Source organism: Peromyscus leucopus, chromosome 3, assembly GCF_004664715.2.
Source record: "Peromyscus leucopus breed LL Stock chromosome 3, UCI_PerLeu_2.1, whole genome shotgun sequence".
NCBI lineage: Eukaryota > Metazoa > Chordata > Mammalia > Rodentia > Cricetidae > Peromyscus > Peromyscus leucopus.
In genome coordinates this window covers 66,300,992-66,315,088 of record NC_051065.1, presented here as the reverse complement: position 1 = coordinate 66,315,088, position 14,097 = coordinate 66,300,992, and the positions used below count along the sequence as shown (strand labels likewise).

At 49.5% G+C, this 14,097-nt stretch overlaps 1 protein-coding gene across 3 annotated transcripts in view; it reads right to left on the bottom strand.

Annotated features, from left to right (window-relative positions):
* Window positions 1–381: 381 nt before the first annotated feature.
* Window positions 382–14,097, bottom strand: part of Dnajb6 (DnaJ heat shock protein family (Hsp40) member B6) — a 57,238-nt gene continuing 43,522 nt past the window's right edge. For 2 of the 3 annotated variants that reach the window (XM_028864184.2, XM_028864185.2), the window contains exon 9: window positions 2,974–5,531. In XM_028864184.2, the coding sequence (XP_028720017.1) occupies window positions 5,125–5,531 (407 nt within the window). In that variant the 3' untranslated portion in view covers window positions 2,974–5,124. Of the gene's footprint in view, window positions 1,740–2,973; window positions 5,532–14,097 lie in introns of those variants that run through there. The other variant, XM_028864186.2, reaches the window with a different exon arrangement.

The following is a 14,097-nucleotide window of genomic DNA, read 5'->3' as shown; positions in this document are numbered from 1 at the left end:
ATGAGAAGGGACCTCCCCAAGGCTCCCAGCATGCTCAAGCAGGCTGCTGGTCCATTAAGCCATGCTCACTGGGCTACAACTGTCCTTTGTATGGACACTTTATCTTCATAATCAAGAATGGAGGAGCTGGTGGGTACAAGTGTTGGCCACCAAGTCTGAGCGCCTACATCCGGCCCCCAGAACACACATGGGAGAGGGTACCAGCTCCCACAAGCTGTCCTCCGACTTACACACATGCACCATAGCACACCCTTGCACATACACACAAACCAAATAAATATATATATATATAACTGTATTTAAAAAAAATACAAGACCTGCTTTTATTCTTCATAGTAACAGTTTAACTTACAGGCAAGGAATGACCACAAGAGAGCTGGACTCAGTGACGTTTACATTTTATTTACGTCGGTAGCACTAAAATACATTACGCCTTGTGGATCACATTTCCACAACACACATTAATACCAGTCCACACTCCATGGTAACTGCCCACACCACCTCCCATCAAAACCAAGCAAGCACAGCAAACACTTCATGGTCGTGCCCTCAAACACAAGGTGACCCTGTCCCAGACTCCTAGCTATGGCAGTGCCCATAACTCACAAAACTCCCCCTTTCTACAGTGCTGGACCCAACTGCTGGCATCTCAAGCCCACCAACACTTTTTATAATGCCCTCCCTTCCAACAAGACAAAGTTCGAGTAACAGATCCCCGTGGCCAAGAGGAAGGAACACATCCCCAAGAGGCACGTGCAGCCCAGAAGTGAGGCGGCATCAGAACTACTTGGTGCTCAGTGCAAAGGGCAGGTTAGGTGGCCGCATGCCATGGATTTGACAGGATGGTGCTTGTGAAGGGGCCAGTACTTGCAATAGGACGAACTAAGGTCAAGCTTCTTGCTTGATAGCTAATTATTCTGCATATACCTGTGTGTGCCCTGTGTTGGTGTAAGTAGCCAGTGGCATGGACCTACGAAAGCTAGAAATGGTGTTGATAGGCAAAACCATTTGACTGAAGGACAAATATTTCTCCAAGAAGATGAGATTTCCCAAAAACTAAACTATATTTGGTGTCAATTCTGACATCTGGAGAAGATTAAGAATTGAACAATAAATATAAGGAAAGACTCTACATCTGAAGTGGCTCATGATGGCCTCTTGTTGCCAGAGAGCTGAATCCAAAGCACCCTAACAGCCATGGCTCAAGGCGCAGCTTACATTACCTGTAAGTTCCGCTGTACTAAAACTGCACACTGCACCACCGCCAGGAGACAGTCTGTCATGAACACATACCCAGCTCCCTACTGAACCCTACTGGACTCCTACAGCTACAAATACTTCAGTGCTTGGAGCAGGGCTTGGACTGCTAAAAAGAACAAGGCAGATCCTTACAACAAGAGGAAAAGGCTACAGACTTAGTGTTGGGTAAAAGCAAAGTTACAAGGCTCAGGCTGTGTCACCAGCTTATACTATACAGGCCACCCGGGGTTGTCACCTCCATCTCCAACACCCCTGATCCTACCGATCCGTGGGCACACGTCCATAATCCTGCTAAGCGAAGTGGCCCTGGGCGGCACCGAAGGGATGCCGCTGCCGTGTGCGTGTGCGTGGGCACCACACACGAGAGCGGCGGCTGCGGCTGCCGCCAAGTCCAGCCTAGTGGTTCCCTTTGGTCGACTTCTTCTTCTTCGAGTCCTCTTTCTGCTTCTGCTTCTTCCTCTTGCCACCTTCCTTGAGCCCTAAGGAAACATGGCTTGTGAAACACTGCACACCACGAGGCGGGTCACTCACTAGACACTTCCCCATGTACAAAGAGAGCAACAGAACAGCCATTCATGGTGTCCACATCGAAAATGAAAACACCAAATCCTGCTTGGACAGCATGCTGAAGACCTTCCGTGGTACTCACAGAACGGCACCACCACACAGGAAGTGTGCTATTCACAGCAAGCATCCTGCATTTACCCAGCAGCCCAGCCACAGAACCAGCTCTGTGGAGCAGGCTCCATCTCAGTCCTGAGACCCTACCAAGGCCCTACCTGCAGAATGTACAACCCTGTCACCTCCACAGCCAGGTCAATCAGAGACTCTCCACAGTTCCCTTCTGCAGTGGACAGCCCACTCGCCCTGGCAGATCATTTTTCTTCCTTGAAAACAAAGCCTCTCTCATTTCCTGTCATTAAAGCTAGTAAGTACAACCTTACCAACCAAGTCCACAGCAGAAGGACGGAGGCTCAACCTTTGGACGCTGCCAATGAGCCAGAAACAAAGGGCTCTGCCTTTAGGCCTGCAGAAGTTCTCAGATCCTGGTCACAATGAAGTGGGTGGGATATGGGCCTCATGTGGAACAGAAGCCACAAAGAGAACTCAGAACCCTAGCTTCTAGAACATGCCAACAGATACCTCAACATTCCCATGAAGATCCACCAAAATCTTAACACATGAATTAGTTTGGGGGGGGGGGCAGGGCGCACAAGAGGCAGGCCAGCAGCAGGGTTAGATGTAGGTTCTATCTCTGCAAAGTGCAAGCCATGCTCTGGGAAGAGGTCCACACTCCATAGAGATACTGGGCAGGGGCAAGTTCAACAGGAAGAGGAAGGAAAGAAAGGTTTATTCCTTCATTCATGATTTTCCTAATGAATAATTTCTGTTTTTAATACCCATGTGTTGTTCTTCACAGTTCGCAGACCCATGCTGTATGTGGACTACACAAAAGAAAAATGCCACTAATCCCTCCTCCAAGGACAGCAGAACAAACTTGAAAGACACACACAGAGACACACACATCCAATCCATGAAGCCCCAGGTGGCTTGAACTGCACAATAAGTCTCTCTCTATGAAGACACCTTAGTGAAAATTGTTTTCGTCTAGGGAACTCCCCTTCCCAGTGCCAACTGGCCAGGCTGCACCTAGCTGCCTGGCAGCTCTCTGGCTGCAACTGGGATGGTCTGCACAAAGTTTCTCTTTGTGGGTTTTTTTTTTTTTTTTTAAGGAAAATTTGCCCAAGACTTGTAAATCCAATCAAAACCAATAATAACGGCAAAACCATCGAAGGCTGCACTGGGTCAAGAAGTACAGGAAGCCTGGCCCAGACCATCTTAAATCTTCAACATGGCTCTCAGAATTTTAAAAGGAAAGGTCTGTTCTTGGTCCCCCTGATCACAACAGCAGAGCATCAGACTTTGCAAAGGCTTCTGTGTTGCCTAGAGGACAGTGCCTTGCAGTACAGAGCAAGCTATGTTGCCCAGAGATAGATTACAGCTTTGTCGCTGTAGAAACCAGAAACCACTTTTGTATCGTAGCTAAGTTTCTAATGTCCCTCCCAACGGGTTTTGTTTTCACTTTGTTGTTAAGCCAAGCTCTCATATAGCTCAGGTGGCAATTTGGAGAACCCCACTTCAAAATGAGTCATCATTTCGGAGTGAGAAGGTAAGTGAAGGGGTGGTTGCTCACAAGCTTGTCTATAGAGGTTACGTGAAGGGTTGCTCACATGCTTTTCTATAGAGGTTAAGTGAAGGGTTGTGCACAACCTTTTCTATATGAAAGCATGGTTCCTTAAAAACATGAGGAGCAAAGGGACAGAGCAGAGGAAGCACTGGCTACACTCAGAGCCATGTGGGCGGATGCTCCTGACTCCAGACTTGGAATATACAGGGAGACCACCATTCACAGCTCATTCACAGCTTTTCCAGCCTCTCAGGCCAAGAATTTCTACAGGAATCCACAAGCTCACGAGTTCACTCCCTCCCCTCAACACACACACACACAGAAAAGGTCTGGATCAGCACTGACAAAGCGACAGGGGAGAGTGATTTGCTGATCTCACTACTCAACTCTACTGTCTCCAGATTCTTCAGCCTTGGCTGATCACCTTTTGCTTAGCAGGCGTGGCCCAGGGCCAAGAGAATGGCCATCTGCTGCAGTCCCATTTCCTGTCCAGATCCTGCTGTGGGAGGCCTGCGCACCTGTAAACAAGTTCTGCAGGCAGGCCTGTCCCTGTACCCCTTCTACAAACCCGGAGATTAATGGCACAGCACCTGAAGGGGATGGGGAGGTGCCAAAATCTACAAGCCTGCTGTCCTCTGTCGCTCACCACCCCTCCCAGTCCTCTTGGGAGCACTGGGAGTGAACAAGGCATCGTGGGAGGTGTCCATAGTCACCGAGGCACAGGAAAGCTTTCTAGTGCAGTCAGGCAAACCTACCCATCTGCCACTCGGCTGCCCAAAGCTCATGTCCCAGTCACCCATCTGTTTTTGCTGGCATCTCCTCATAGCAAGGTATATGCTATACGCTGGCTGCCCAGTTCCAGCAATGCCTCACCCATGGGGGACTTCGTGTTCTTTTGCTCATAGAACCCTAGAGGGTTCTCCTATGAGGAGAACCAGAAGGGGCTTGGAGGCTTGACTTTAATATAAAGTTCTGAGAAGCAATGGAATTGACCTTTGCCCTGTGTCCTACTTCGAGCACTTTGCAATACAATCAGACACGGACCACCAAGGCACATCTCCTCCACAGTTTGGCCTGTTTGGCCACAGGCACAAACTTGTTTCACTTCTGGGCAATGAAAGTACACTGATATAGGGCTTGGGCCCGACTGGGAAAATTCTATGTGTACATGCTGACCACCCAGAATGTTCTATAGGAAATACTCCTGAAGATATACAAGCTGCTGGCTGAGGGTAGAGCTGGACAGTGGACGATCCCATCCTGAGCACTGAGGGAGGAAGGAGCCAAGCCTCCAACTTCACCTGTAGCTCACCTGAGAGAACTCTACTGGGAACCTGACTGTGTCTTTGTGTGTCTGGAAAGTGAAGCTACTGTAAGTGTGTGAGTGGCCTTGGGGCAAGTAAGGTCACGTGACAGACCTCAAGATCTAGTACTAAAACTGTAAAAAGGAGCCATCGGGGACAGAAGCAGCACCTAGCCATTTCCTCAGCAGTCAACTTGACACAGACAACATACTCCGTACACATCAGAATACTGGGACCCCCGTTTTAATCAAGGGGCTTTGAACCACGCAGCTAGGCTGTACATAGAGCAGCTGTGGGAGGCGAGCTGGGTGGAGGGTCTCCTCTGCCCATACTTGGTAGGCCTGGCACCTTCCCCCAGCTCCCCATGCCTGCTCAGGTCAGAATGCAGCAACACAGGCCTGACTTCTGTTCTCGCTGTCCTGGGTCTGGGGGCAAACCACTTTGGGGGTGCTCCACACGAGCTCCCTTCTGCACACCTGCTGAGGTCATGGGGGCATCCAAGTTGCCAGAACCCCGCTGCCTGTCCTGCTCTTCATCTTCCCGGTAGCTTTTAGACCCAAGTTTGGCCGTCGGGGAGGGCTTGGGCGGCTTCTGTGGGCGGGTGCTGACAGAAGGGGCCGGAGTCTGGGCTGGAGCTGGAGCTGGGGCCGGGGGCCGGGTCGGGGGCCGGGCCGGGGAGGGGGCCCGGACTGATGCTGGGGCCGGGCCAGAGGCCAGAACTGGTGTGTGTTGGCCTCTCCGCTGGCATTCTTCTGCAAGGGCGTTCTCGTCAGGCACACCTGAAAGCACAGCACACCAGGGAGAGCTGTGAGCTGCAGCCCTCCCTTGGGAGCAGAAGGCTTCACCCGCCTCCTTTCCCAAAAGATGGCTCATTAAAAGGAGGTACTGTCCATGCCCTCCACTGCACTCCTGGGCCTGAACACCTCTAACACTTATAACCTCCTCTTCCCAGAGGGTCTATAAAGCAATCCCAGAGAAACTGTGTCTCTGCTGCAATGCCATCATCCAGAGTCTGAGTATACAATCAAGGCACAAGGCCTGGCAGATCCTGCTTAAGATGGTTCTTGCCAACCCGATAATGCAGCCCTGCAAAAAGGCACCAGACCCAGCCCAGGCATGTCCATAGGCCAGCACCAAGGAGGCATCACCTCTGCACAAGCATGAAGTGGCTTAGGAGGACTACAGAAGCCAAGGCCCTCACTCTGCCCACCATGCCTGCGGGGTAGAGCCAGGCCCCAGGCAATCTCCCGGAAAGCTCCCAGTCAGGTCTGTAGCCCAGCTCATCACACCCCCCTCAACACTCGCCCATCCTCCCTCAGAAGACTATTATCTTTGGAGAAACAGAAAAAGGTTCTGAAGGTTTTACACACTAGATGGAGGCTGAAAATAAAACAAGAAAGCAACAATTAAAGGGCTGACTTCGATTCCCTGGAACTTTGAGGGACAGCACCATTCTAGTTTGTACCAGCCATACATGAAGCTGAAGGCAGTGTTCTCCAGCACGCAGTCCTCCAGGAGGGTGAACCTTCGCTGACCTCCTGAGCAGCTGCCCTGCCACTCCCCCTCCAGTCTGGGTGTCCCCTCAGCAGGAGACCTGCAGGAGCCTCCTTTCTTGGGTAGGAACCTGGGACAGGCACATCCACTCTCAACACCGGGAGGCACTTGCTCAGAGAAAACTGCAAAGTATTTTAGACCAGCTCTCATTTCGACACCTCCCATGAACCCAGGCTCTGCTGGAACCAGACCTGTGGAGAAGCCATGCCTGATAGGTAACAGAGAACCTGCCCATCTTCCCACTGTGTGGAGATGGCAGCCCTGCACAGAATGGAATACATTTCTGAGGAATCTTAAAACTGGGGTCAAGTATCACACCTGGGACTACAGTCACAAGGTTCATTAAACCCCCAAATGCACGCCTGGTGGTGGTACATGCCTATAATCCTAGCACTTGGGAGGCAGAGGCAGGTAGATCTCTGTGAGTTCAAGGCCAACCTGGTCTACAAAGCAAGTTCCAGGACAGCCAGGAATGTTACATTAGAGAAACCCCATCTCAAAAAGCCAGAAAGAAGAAAAAAAGTTCAAAGCACTGAGCTAACAAGCTTCAACAAGGCTAGTTACTGGCATCCAGTGAAGAGGCCTTACGCGCCCAGTTTGCATCCATTTAACCAACCATGCACAAAGGTAAGCCAGCAGCAATAGCCTGTCCAGAGGTGCCAGTCTCGACCCCATCCTACATGTCCTGGGGATGTCCTGTCCCAGAGCTTGGAAATCCTGGTGAGCCATACACTTTCTGCACTCAGCTGAGGGCAAAATGTGGCCTGGGCAAGCTTGTAAGTCCATAGACAACTCATCTGCAGATAGGAAACATGTCTGAATGAGACCAAAACCTGAGATCTGGGGACCATCTGGAAGGAAAATTACCATGCACCCCATGTTAAGGCATCATTGAAGAAGTACTGTTTTCAAAGACAGTGCTGAGGAAAAGGCACAATTTGGGGAGCAACAGAGGGTAGCACACCATGGGGTTTCTGAAATGAACACCCAACACATGATGGTCAGCAAACACCACATTTCCTGACCACTCGGCCCATAGTGGCAGGTACATGGTAACAGGGTTCAGAATTTGATTGCATAAATGATGGCTTGCAGGAGGACAATGTGAATGCTTACCAATCCCTTTAGGGGTATTGCCAATTATCCCCGGGGTGCCCCACAGCTGGCCAGTCACCCCAGCACTATCGAGAGACTGAGCACTCAACATTGCCCTTAGGGCCCAGAAAAGCACATGAAGGATGCCCAGAGAGACTCCAGGCCAAACTATTCTCTCCTGAGCAGAATTCTCTCCTGTGAAGTCATTCCATGCAATGTTTAAAAACTAAACAAGAGCCAGGTAGTGGTGGCGCACGCCTTTAATCGCAACACTTGGGAGGCAGAAACAGGTGGATCTCTGTGAGTTCGAGACCAGCCCGGTCTACAGAGTGAGATCCAGGACAGCCTAGGCTACAGAAAGAAACTTTGTCTCAAAATACAAGTAAAGGGAGGGAGGGAGGGAAGGAGGGAGGGCAAGAGACAGGCATGGTTGTGCATGCCCATAATCCCAACAGGGGAAGCTGAGGTGGAATGACAGAGAACTAGAGGCCAATCTAGAATACATAGTTTGAGGTATATATAGCAACACCCCATATTTACTAATAGGGAGAGGGAAGAATGACAGGAAGGAGAAAGAAGGGCGAGCATGTTGACTGTAACTCAAACCACTTTTTCATGTGATAACCACCCCTTACAAACCTTTTTTTTTTGGGGGGGGAGGCATCGGGCAGAGCCCCAGGACAGCAGCCTCTTGCTCTTCTCACTTACCTCAGTGCCAAGATGGGTGTCCTCGGGTCCGCCCAGAGCCAGGTCTTACCAGGCTCCCATCCAGCTACAAGAGGAGACAGGATGCTCCCCACATTCTGCTTCAGAAGCACCCTTCCCAACAGTCCTGTTGGATCTGCAAGCTCCACCTAGACACACGCCGCAAGGTACAACCTCCAACAAAAGAAGCAAAGTTCCCCCAACAGACTTTTACAGGCAGTGGCCCTCAGTGGAGCAGTCTTACAAGCTCACTGGCCGTGTTGGGCAGGTCCCCGCACTCTGGCTTTCAGAGCTCGGCTAGGACATCTACAGCAGGAAGCAATTGCTGGGGGTGGGGGTGTGTGTGTGTGTGTGTGTGGCGTGCTTCCTTCTCACTGCAGGCTCTCTGCACTTCCAACCCTACCTTCCCCGGCCTGGGGACACACAGCATACCTGCTTTCAGAGCACCTTCAAAGAGCTCTGTGCTGACTGCTGAGTGAAGCTAACCATGCAGAGAAAACTGGCTGTTTGCTGTCTCGGGCCCTGCAAAGGGCAAGATGGCGCTTTGCTGCCAAGTCGAGGCTGAGAACCTGGACTTTATCCCCGGGACGCTCATGTTGGAGAGAACCAATCCTCAAGTTGTCCTCTGATCTCCACTTGCACACCGGTATGCGCACGCACACACACAAACACAAACACACACACACAAACACACACACACACACACACACACACACACACACTAGCAGAGCTGGACAGGTAACACACACACACATACACACACATACACACACTAGCAGAGCTGGACAGGTAACACACACGCACGCACGCGCGTGCGCCCACCAACCACTGCTGCCTCAACAGAACCAGAATCAGAAGTAAAACTTTATCCTGAACAGCACCTATCTATCACAGAAAGGACTCCATTCTCTGTCCTACTCAGCACCCTCACATGCAGAATGGTCCGCTGCAGAGGCAGGGTCAGTGAGTGGCTGTGTGTCCTGGCCATGCTGTTGGTGGGCTTCCTTCTGAAAGCAAAGTCACATGTGGCACTGCCACCCTCCTCGATTTTTCCCTCAATACCCAATCAGGTCTGGAGTACCGGGTAGAGCTGGACCACGGTACCCAGGGTAGTAGGCTCAGAGCTCATCCACAGGGCCCTCAGAACACACCCTAGGCTGCGCCAGTGGCTGGGAGGAAGACCAAATCTTGAATGTAGAGCAAGGACTGGCAGCAGTAGCTCTGGGGAAGAGTGCTAATTTAGCAATATGACATCATGGATTCCATACCCAGGACCCCAAAAAATAAAAGAATGAAATCCTGTAAACAAGGGTGAACTTCATAATGTCCATGAGAGTAAACAAAGTCCCATCAAAGAAACAGCACCATAAACCATCAATTCTCAACCAGTGGGTCACGATCCCTTGGTGACCAAATGACTCTTCCACAGAGGTTACATATCAGGTATCCTGCATACCAGATAGTTACAATTCATAACAGTGCAAAATCATGGTTGTGAAGTAGCAATGAAATAACATGAGGAACTGTATCAAAGGGTCGCACGCAGCATCAGGAAGGCTGAGACCCACTATAATCAACTCTAAAAGCAGATGTCCTCAACGCTTGCTTCTCAGGAATGAGGAAGGTGGATCCCAGCCTACACTATGGCTTGCTGTGTTGAGCTCTTCCAAGGATCCATGTGCTAGGGAGGAGCCTGGTATGCGCAGTATGCTGCGGCCCTAACAGCGAAGCAGGCCGAGCCTGCGGAGTGTCTGAGATCAGACAACATTCACATTTAAAGACTCCGTTAGTTCTCAACTGACAGCTCTGCTCTGTTCCCTTACCAGATATGGACTATACAAAAGTTTAACTTCAGAATGTTAACAGACCAGACTGAAATGAGGGTAATAACCCCGTAAAACCTACACGGACAGGAAAACATAGGTCCAAGGGAGTTCACTAATCCAACAATCCACAGTGCCTTGACAGGACCCATCAGAACCCTAGGGAAGGCCACGATTCCAACTCCACAAACAGCAGTTCCCCTTCACCTCAAGATAAGATATTTTGTCATACCTTTCAGGTTCCTAAAAATCCATAGGATCATACAGCTGCAAGGTGGCTGGGCCCCAGGCAATTTGTCTAAACCTGCATGGTTTGAAGCCTTCCTCCTCCATCCTGGGAAAAACAACACTTTGCACCCCAGCTCCATCCCAGATATCCCAGCAACAGATGGACACAAGTCAATGGACCAACCTTTCAGGCTATGTGCCTGGAAGCAAAGTGGATAAAGGACTTCAGAAGGCCTGTAGGCATGGGAGGCCCAATCCAAGGAACCAACCAAAGAATATTTTGATTAGAAGTTCCTAATAGTCACTTGAGAAGCTGACTTGCAAAAGATAAAAGTTCCAGTGGGAAGTGCCCTTGATGTCACTCAGGTAGGAACCAGCACTGAGTCAACTGCCATACAAGGAAGATAAGGCAGGCCCACAACCAGCGTGTCTCCGAGTTCTCCCCACTGCTAGCTTTAACATGTCCAGGAGGAAACATGTGGGTCAGAGAGGACCCCAGAGCTTGCTACATTACACTCATCTCACACACAAAGGCAGAGAGCCATCAAGAAAGCTCAGAGCAAGGGTGCCTGCCACAAAGCCTAATGACTTGAGTTTCCTGGAAGCCACCAACTCCTGCATGAAGCCCTCTGTCCCCTGTCCTCCATGTGTGTGATAGAATGCACATGCACATACAAGCAAGTGTAATTTAATAAAAGATGTACAAAGGCTTTTCTGGAAGGTACACAGTACACATTTTCTGCAACTAAAACAAATGCCAGGTCCTCCTGGCAATCTTTCAAAACCAGGAAAACCATCTGGGACTCAGCACACAGGCTTCTGCATAGCATGTGACAGGAAGGGAAGGGTCAGCACGGATGCCAGAGGCATGGTCCACTACAGACCTGGGCACCACTCCCATCACAGCACCCCGCAGTAAGGCTTGGGCCCAGGGACAGAAAACTAAGGGCTCAGCTCACCATCTCACCCAGAGCGACCAGTTTCTCCCTGGGCACAGCCTAACAAGTGCTAACTGCCACTGGACCTCTTGCCATCCCTGGCATCAAATCCATGACGTCTGTCAAGCTTCCCACACAGCCATATTACTGCACCGTCACTCCTCTTTGGCCAATCACCACCCTAACAGTTGTGGTTTGGCAATCTGTAGCCTGAGTGTGAACCATGTTAGTCACAGAAGAATTGGCAGAAAAAGTGACTAGATTTGCTCAGAGGTTAGGAGCACCATTTGCTCTTCAGAAAGACCCAAGTTTAGTCTGCTATCTTCTGGCTTTCATGGGCACCAAGCATGCATATGATACATAGAAATAAATGCAGTCAAAACACCTGGATACAATTTAAAAAAAAAATTCATCTTAAATTTTGGCACAATTTCTGGGGCTTTTTTTTTTTTAAAAAAAAAAATTCAAGAGTTGAGGGGAGGGTCTGGAACTCTGTGTAAACCAGGCTAGCTTTGAACTTAGATCCACGTTCCTCGGCTATGACTAAAGGTTGTACCACCACATCAGCCATTGACACATCCTTTTGATTTGTTGTTTAAAGGGTTTCTCTGTGTAGCCCTGGCTGGCCTCAGAGATCCACCTGCTTCTGCCTCCAGAGTGCTGGATTAAAGGCATGCAACACCATTGCCCCGGCTTACTTTTTTTTTTTTTAAATGTGCATTGGTGTTTTGTTTTCATGTAGATCTGTGTGAGGGTGCCAGATGCGTGCTGGGAACTGAACCTGGGTCTTTTAGGTCAGTGTTCTTCTTAACCTCTGAGCCATCTCTACAGTCCCTTTTTTTTTTTTTTTTTGAGACAGGGTTTTTCTGTAGTTTTGGAGCCTATCCTGAATCTCACTTCATACACCAGGCTGGCCTTGAACCACCTGCCTCTGCCTCCCAAGTGGTGGGATTAAAGGCATGTATGTACCACTACCGCTCAGCGTGCATTCATTTTTTAAATGGGGTTGTTTTGGTGCTGAGGAGGGATCCAAGCCAAGGCCTACTGCAAGTCAACCACTGAGCCATATCCCAGATCAAATTTATGGAAATATCCAAATTGCTCGAGTTGGTTAGGAGAGTTCATGCTTCTTTTCCACTTGGGGAACATACCAGAAAACATCCTGCTTTTGAACAAGTCAAATGAAATTTTAAAACAAACCCATGATCTGCCAGTGTCCTGAGTCAAGACACTGAGGTCACCCAGAAGCTGTGACAGAAATACTCGGCAGCTGTCACATGAGTGTGGCATGACTTCAGATGTCACACTGAATGTGGGTGCACTCCTGACTCTACACAGCCCTCTCCCAGTACATGGGAGAAAGGTCTATTTCACTCCAGTCATTAATGCCACCGTAACCTGAGATTGCACCTGCATCACCTCCTGGCCCACAAGATGAAGTCCCACAGTTGGGAATGACATGGGCCAGGCACTGGGACACGGCCCTGTTCTTGTAAACAGTTTCAAATAAGGGGAACAAGAGCTATGTGTTTTCAGTCTCAAACGAACGGAATGGGGAGCACCTTCGAGAGGACACACATGTGAACAGAAAAGTAAGTACGCAGCAGCCAAAAAAGGAGAAAAGCAAGGGAGCCTGGGATAAGCGAGGGTGGGAGGAAGGGGGAAACGACGTGCAAAGGGTCAGCAGGGTCAGCTTGGGGAATGCAATGATTTCACCTGGGTTAAAGCAAATGGAGAAAAGTTAGGAAATACAAGCAGGCAGAAACAGCATTTTATCATGGGACCTAGGAGGCAATCTCCGAAGCATTCATTTCGAACAGGACATAATTTATTTCTAACACAGGCTAGACAAGTACCATACCACTGAATCACATTCTCAAACTTATGAAGAATCTTTAAAGACTTACTAAATATGATCTTTGGAGTCAAGAGATACATAGATTATAAAAATAACCGGTGAGCTGAGTGTGGCGGCATACACTGAAATCCCAGTATTTAGGATACTAAGGCAGAGTTGCACAAGTATGAGGCTAGCCCATGCTACCAAGTGAGGACAGAGACCTTAACTGTATGGTTAAGAACTGTGAAAAGCACCATAGCTGATGACAAGGGGTGTCCAATTTCTGTTGGGAGCTGTGTGTGTCACAAGCATCCTGAAGCTCCTGAATCACAGTGGACAAAGACAAAGGGCCAAATGACTTCCAGCAGTCCCGGCTGAGTTGGCATCCTCTATATGGAAAAGTTATCTGTCCCATAGGATGCTGTGCCCCTAAAACTGTGTTGCTCATACCCACCAAATACCCTGGGTAAGGATGGTCATAACCAAGTCAGTCCTTAGGCAGGCAGGGCTGGACTTAATAGGAATCTTAAAAACACCAACTGTTCCCATGACTGAGGCCAAATGTTGTCAGTTACAAGACAGTGCTGCTTAGCAACTCCCCACCCCCCACAGCTGTGGCCACTCCTGAGTGCCTCTTGGAGCACCCTCTAGGACCAGAGCCAGTATTTACGGGGAACACACGCAAAGCAGCTTCCTGCACCCAAGCAGCCAAGGCAGACTCCACTGCCCTCTGCCATACGCTCAGTGAAAAGGGGACCAACAGGACTCAGGTGCTGGACATAAAGCAGATGCCACTTAGTTCTTCAGTTGAAAACATTTTGGAGCTGGAGAAATAGGTCAGCACTAAAAATCTGTCCCTAAAAAACAAAATAATAATGTTGGGTGGTCATGACACATGCCTTGGAAGGCAGAGGCAGGTGGTTCTTACACAGAGAAACCCTGGGGGGGGGGGGAGAAGGTATGAATATGAATCTGCTCTTCTAGTTTGGTTCTGAGTCATTAGGAGCTTCTCCTATATATAACTTCTCCCCTTGTGAAACTGTTGAAGTCTCTAAAGAATGCCGTGTTTCCTGTGTTCAATAAATAGAGAGCACAGCCCTTTCAGGGTAGGGAGACAGGACAGACACAGACCCAGACACACATGCTGACTACAGACAAGCCA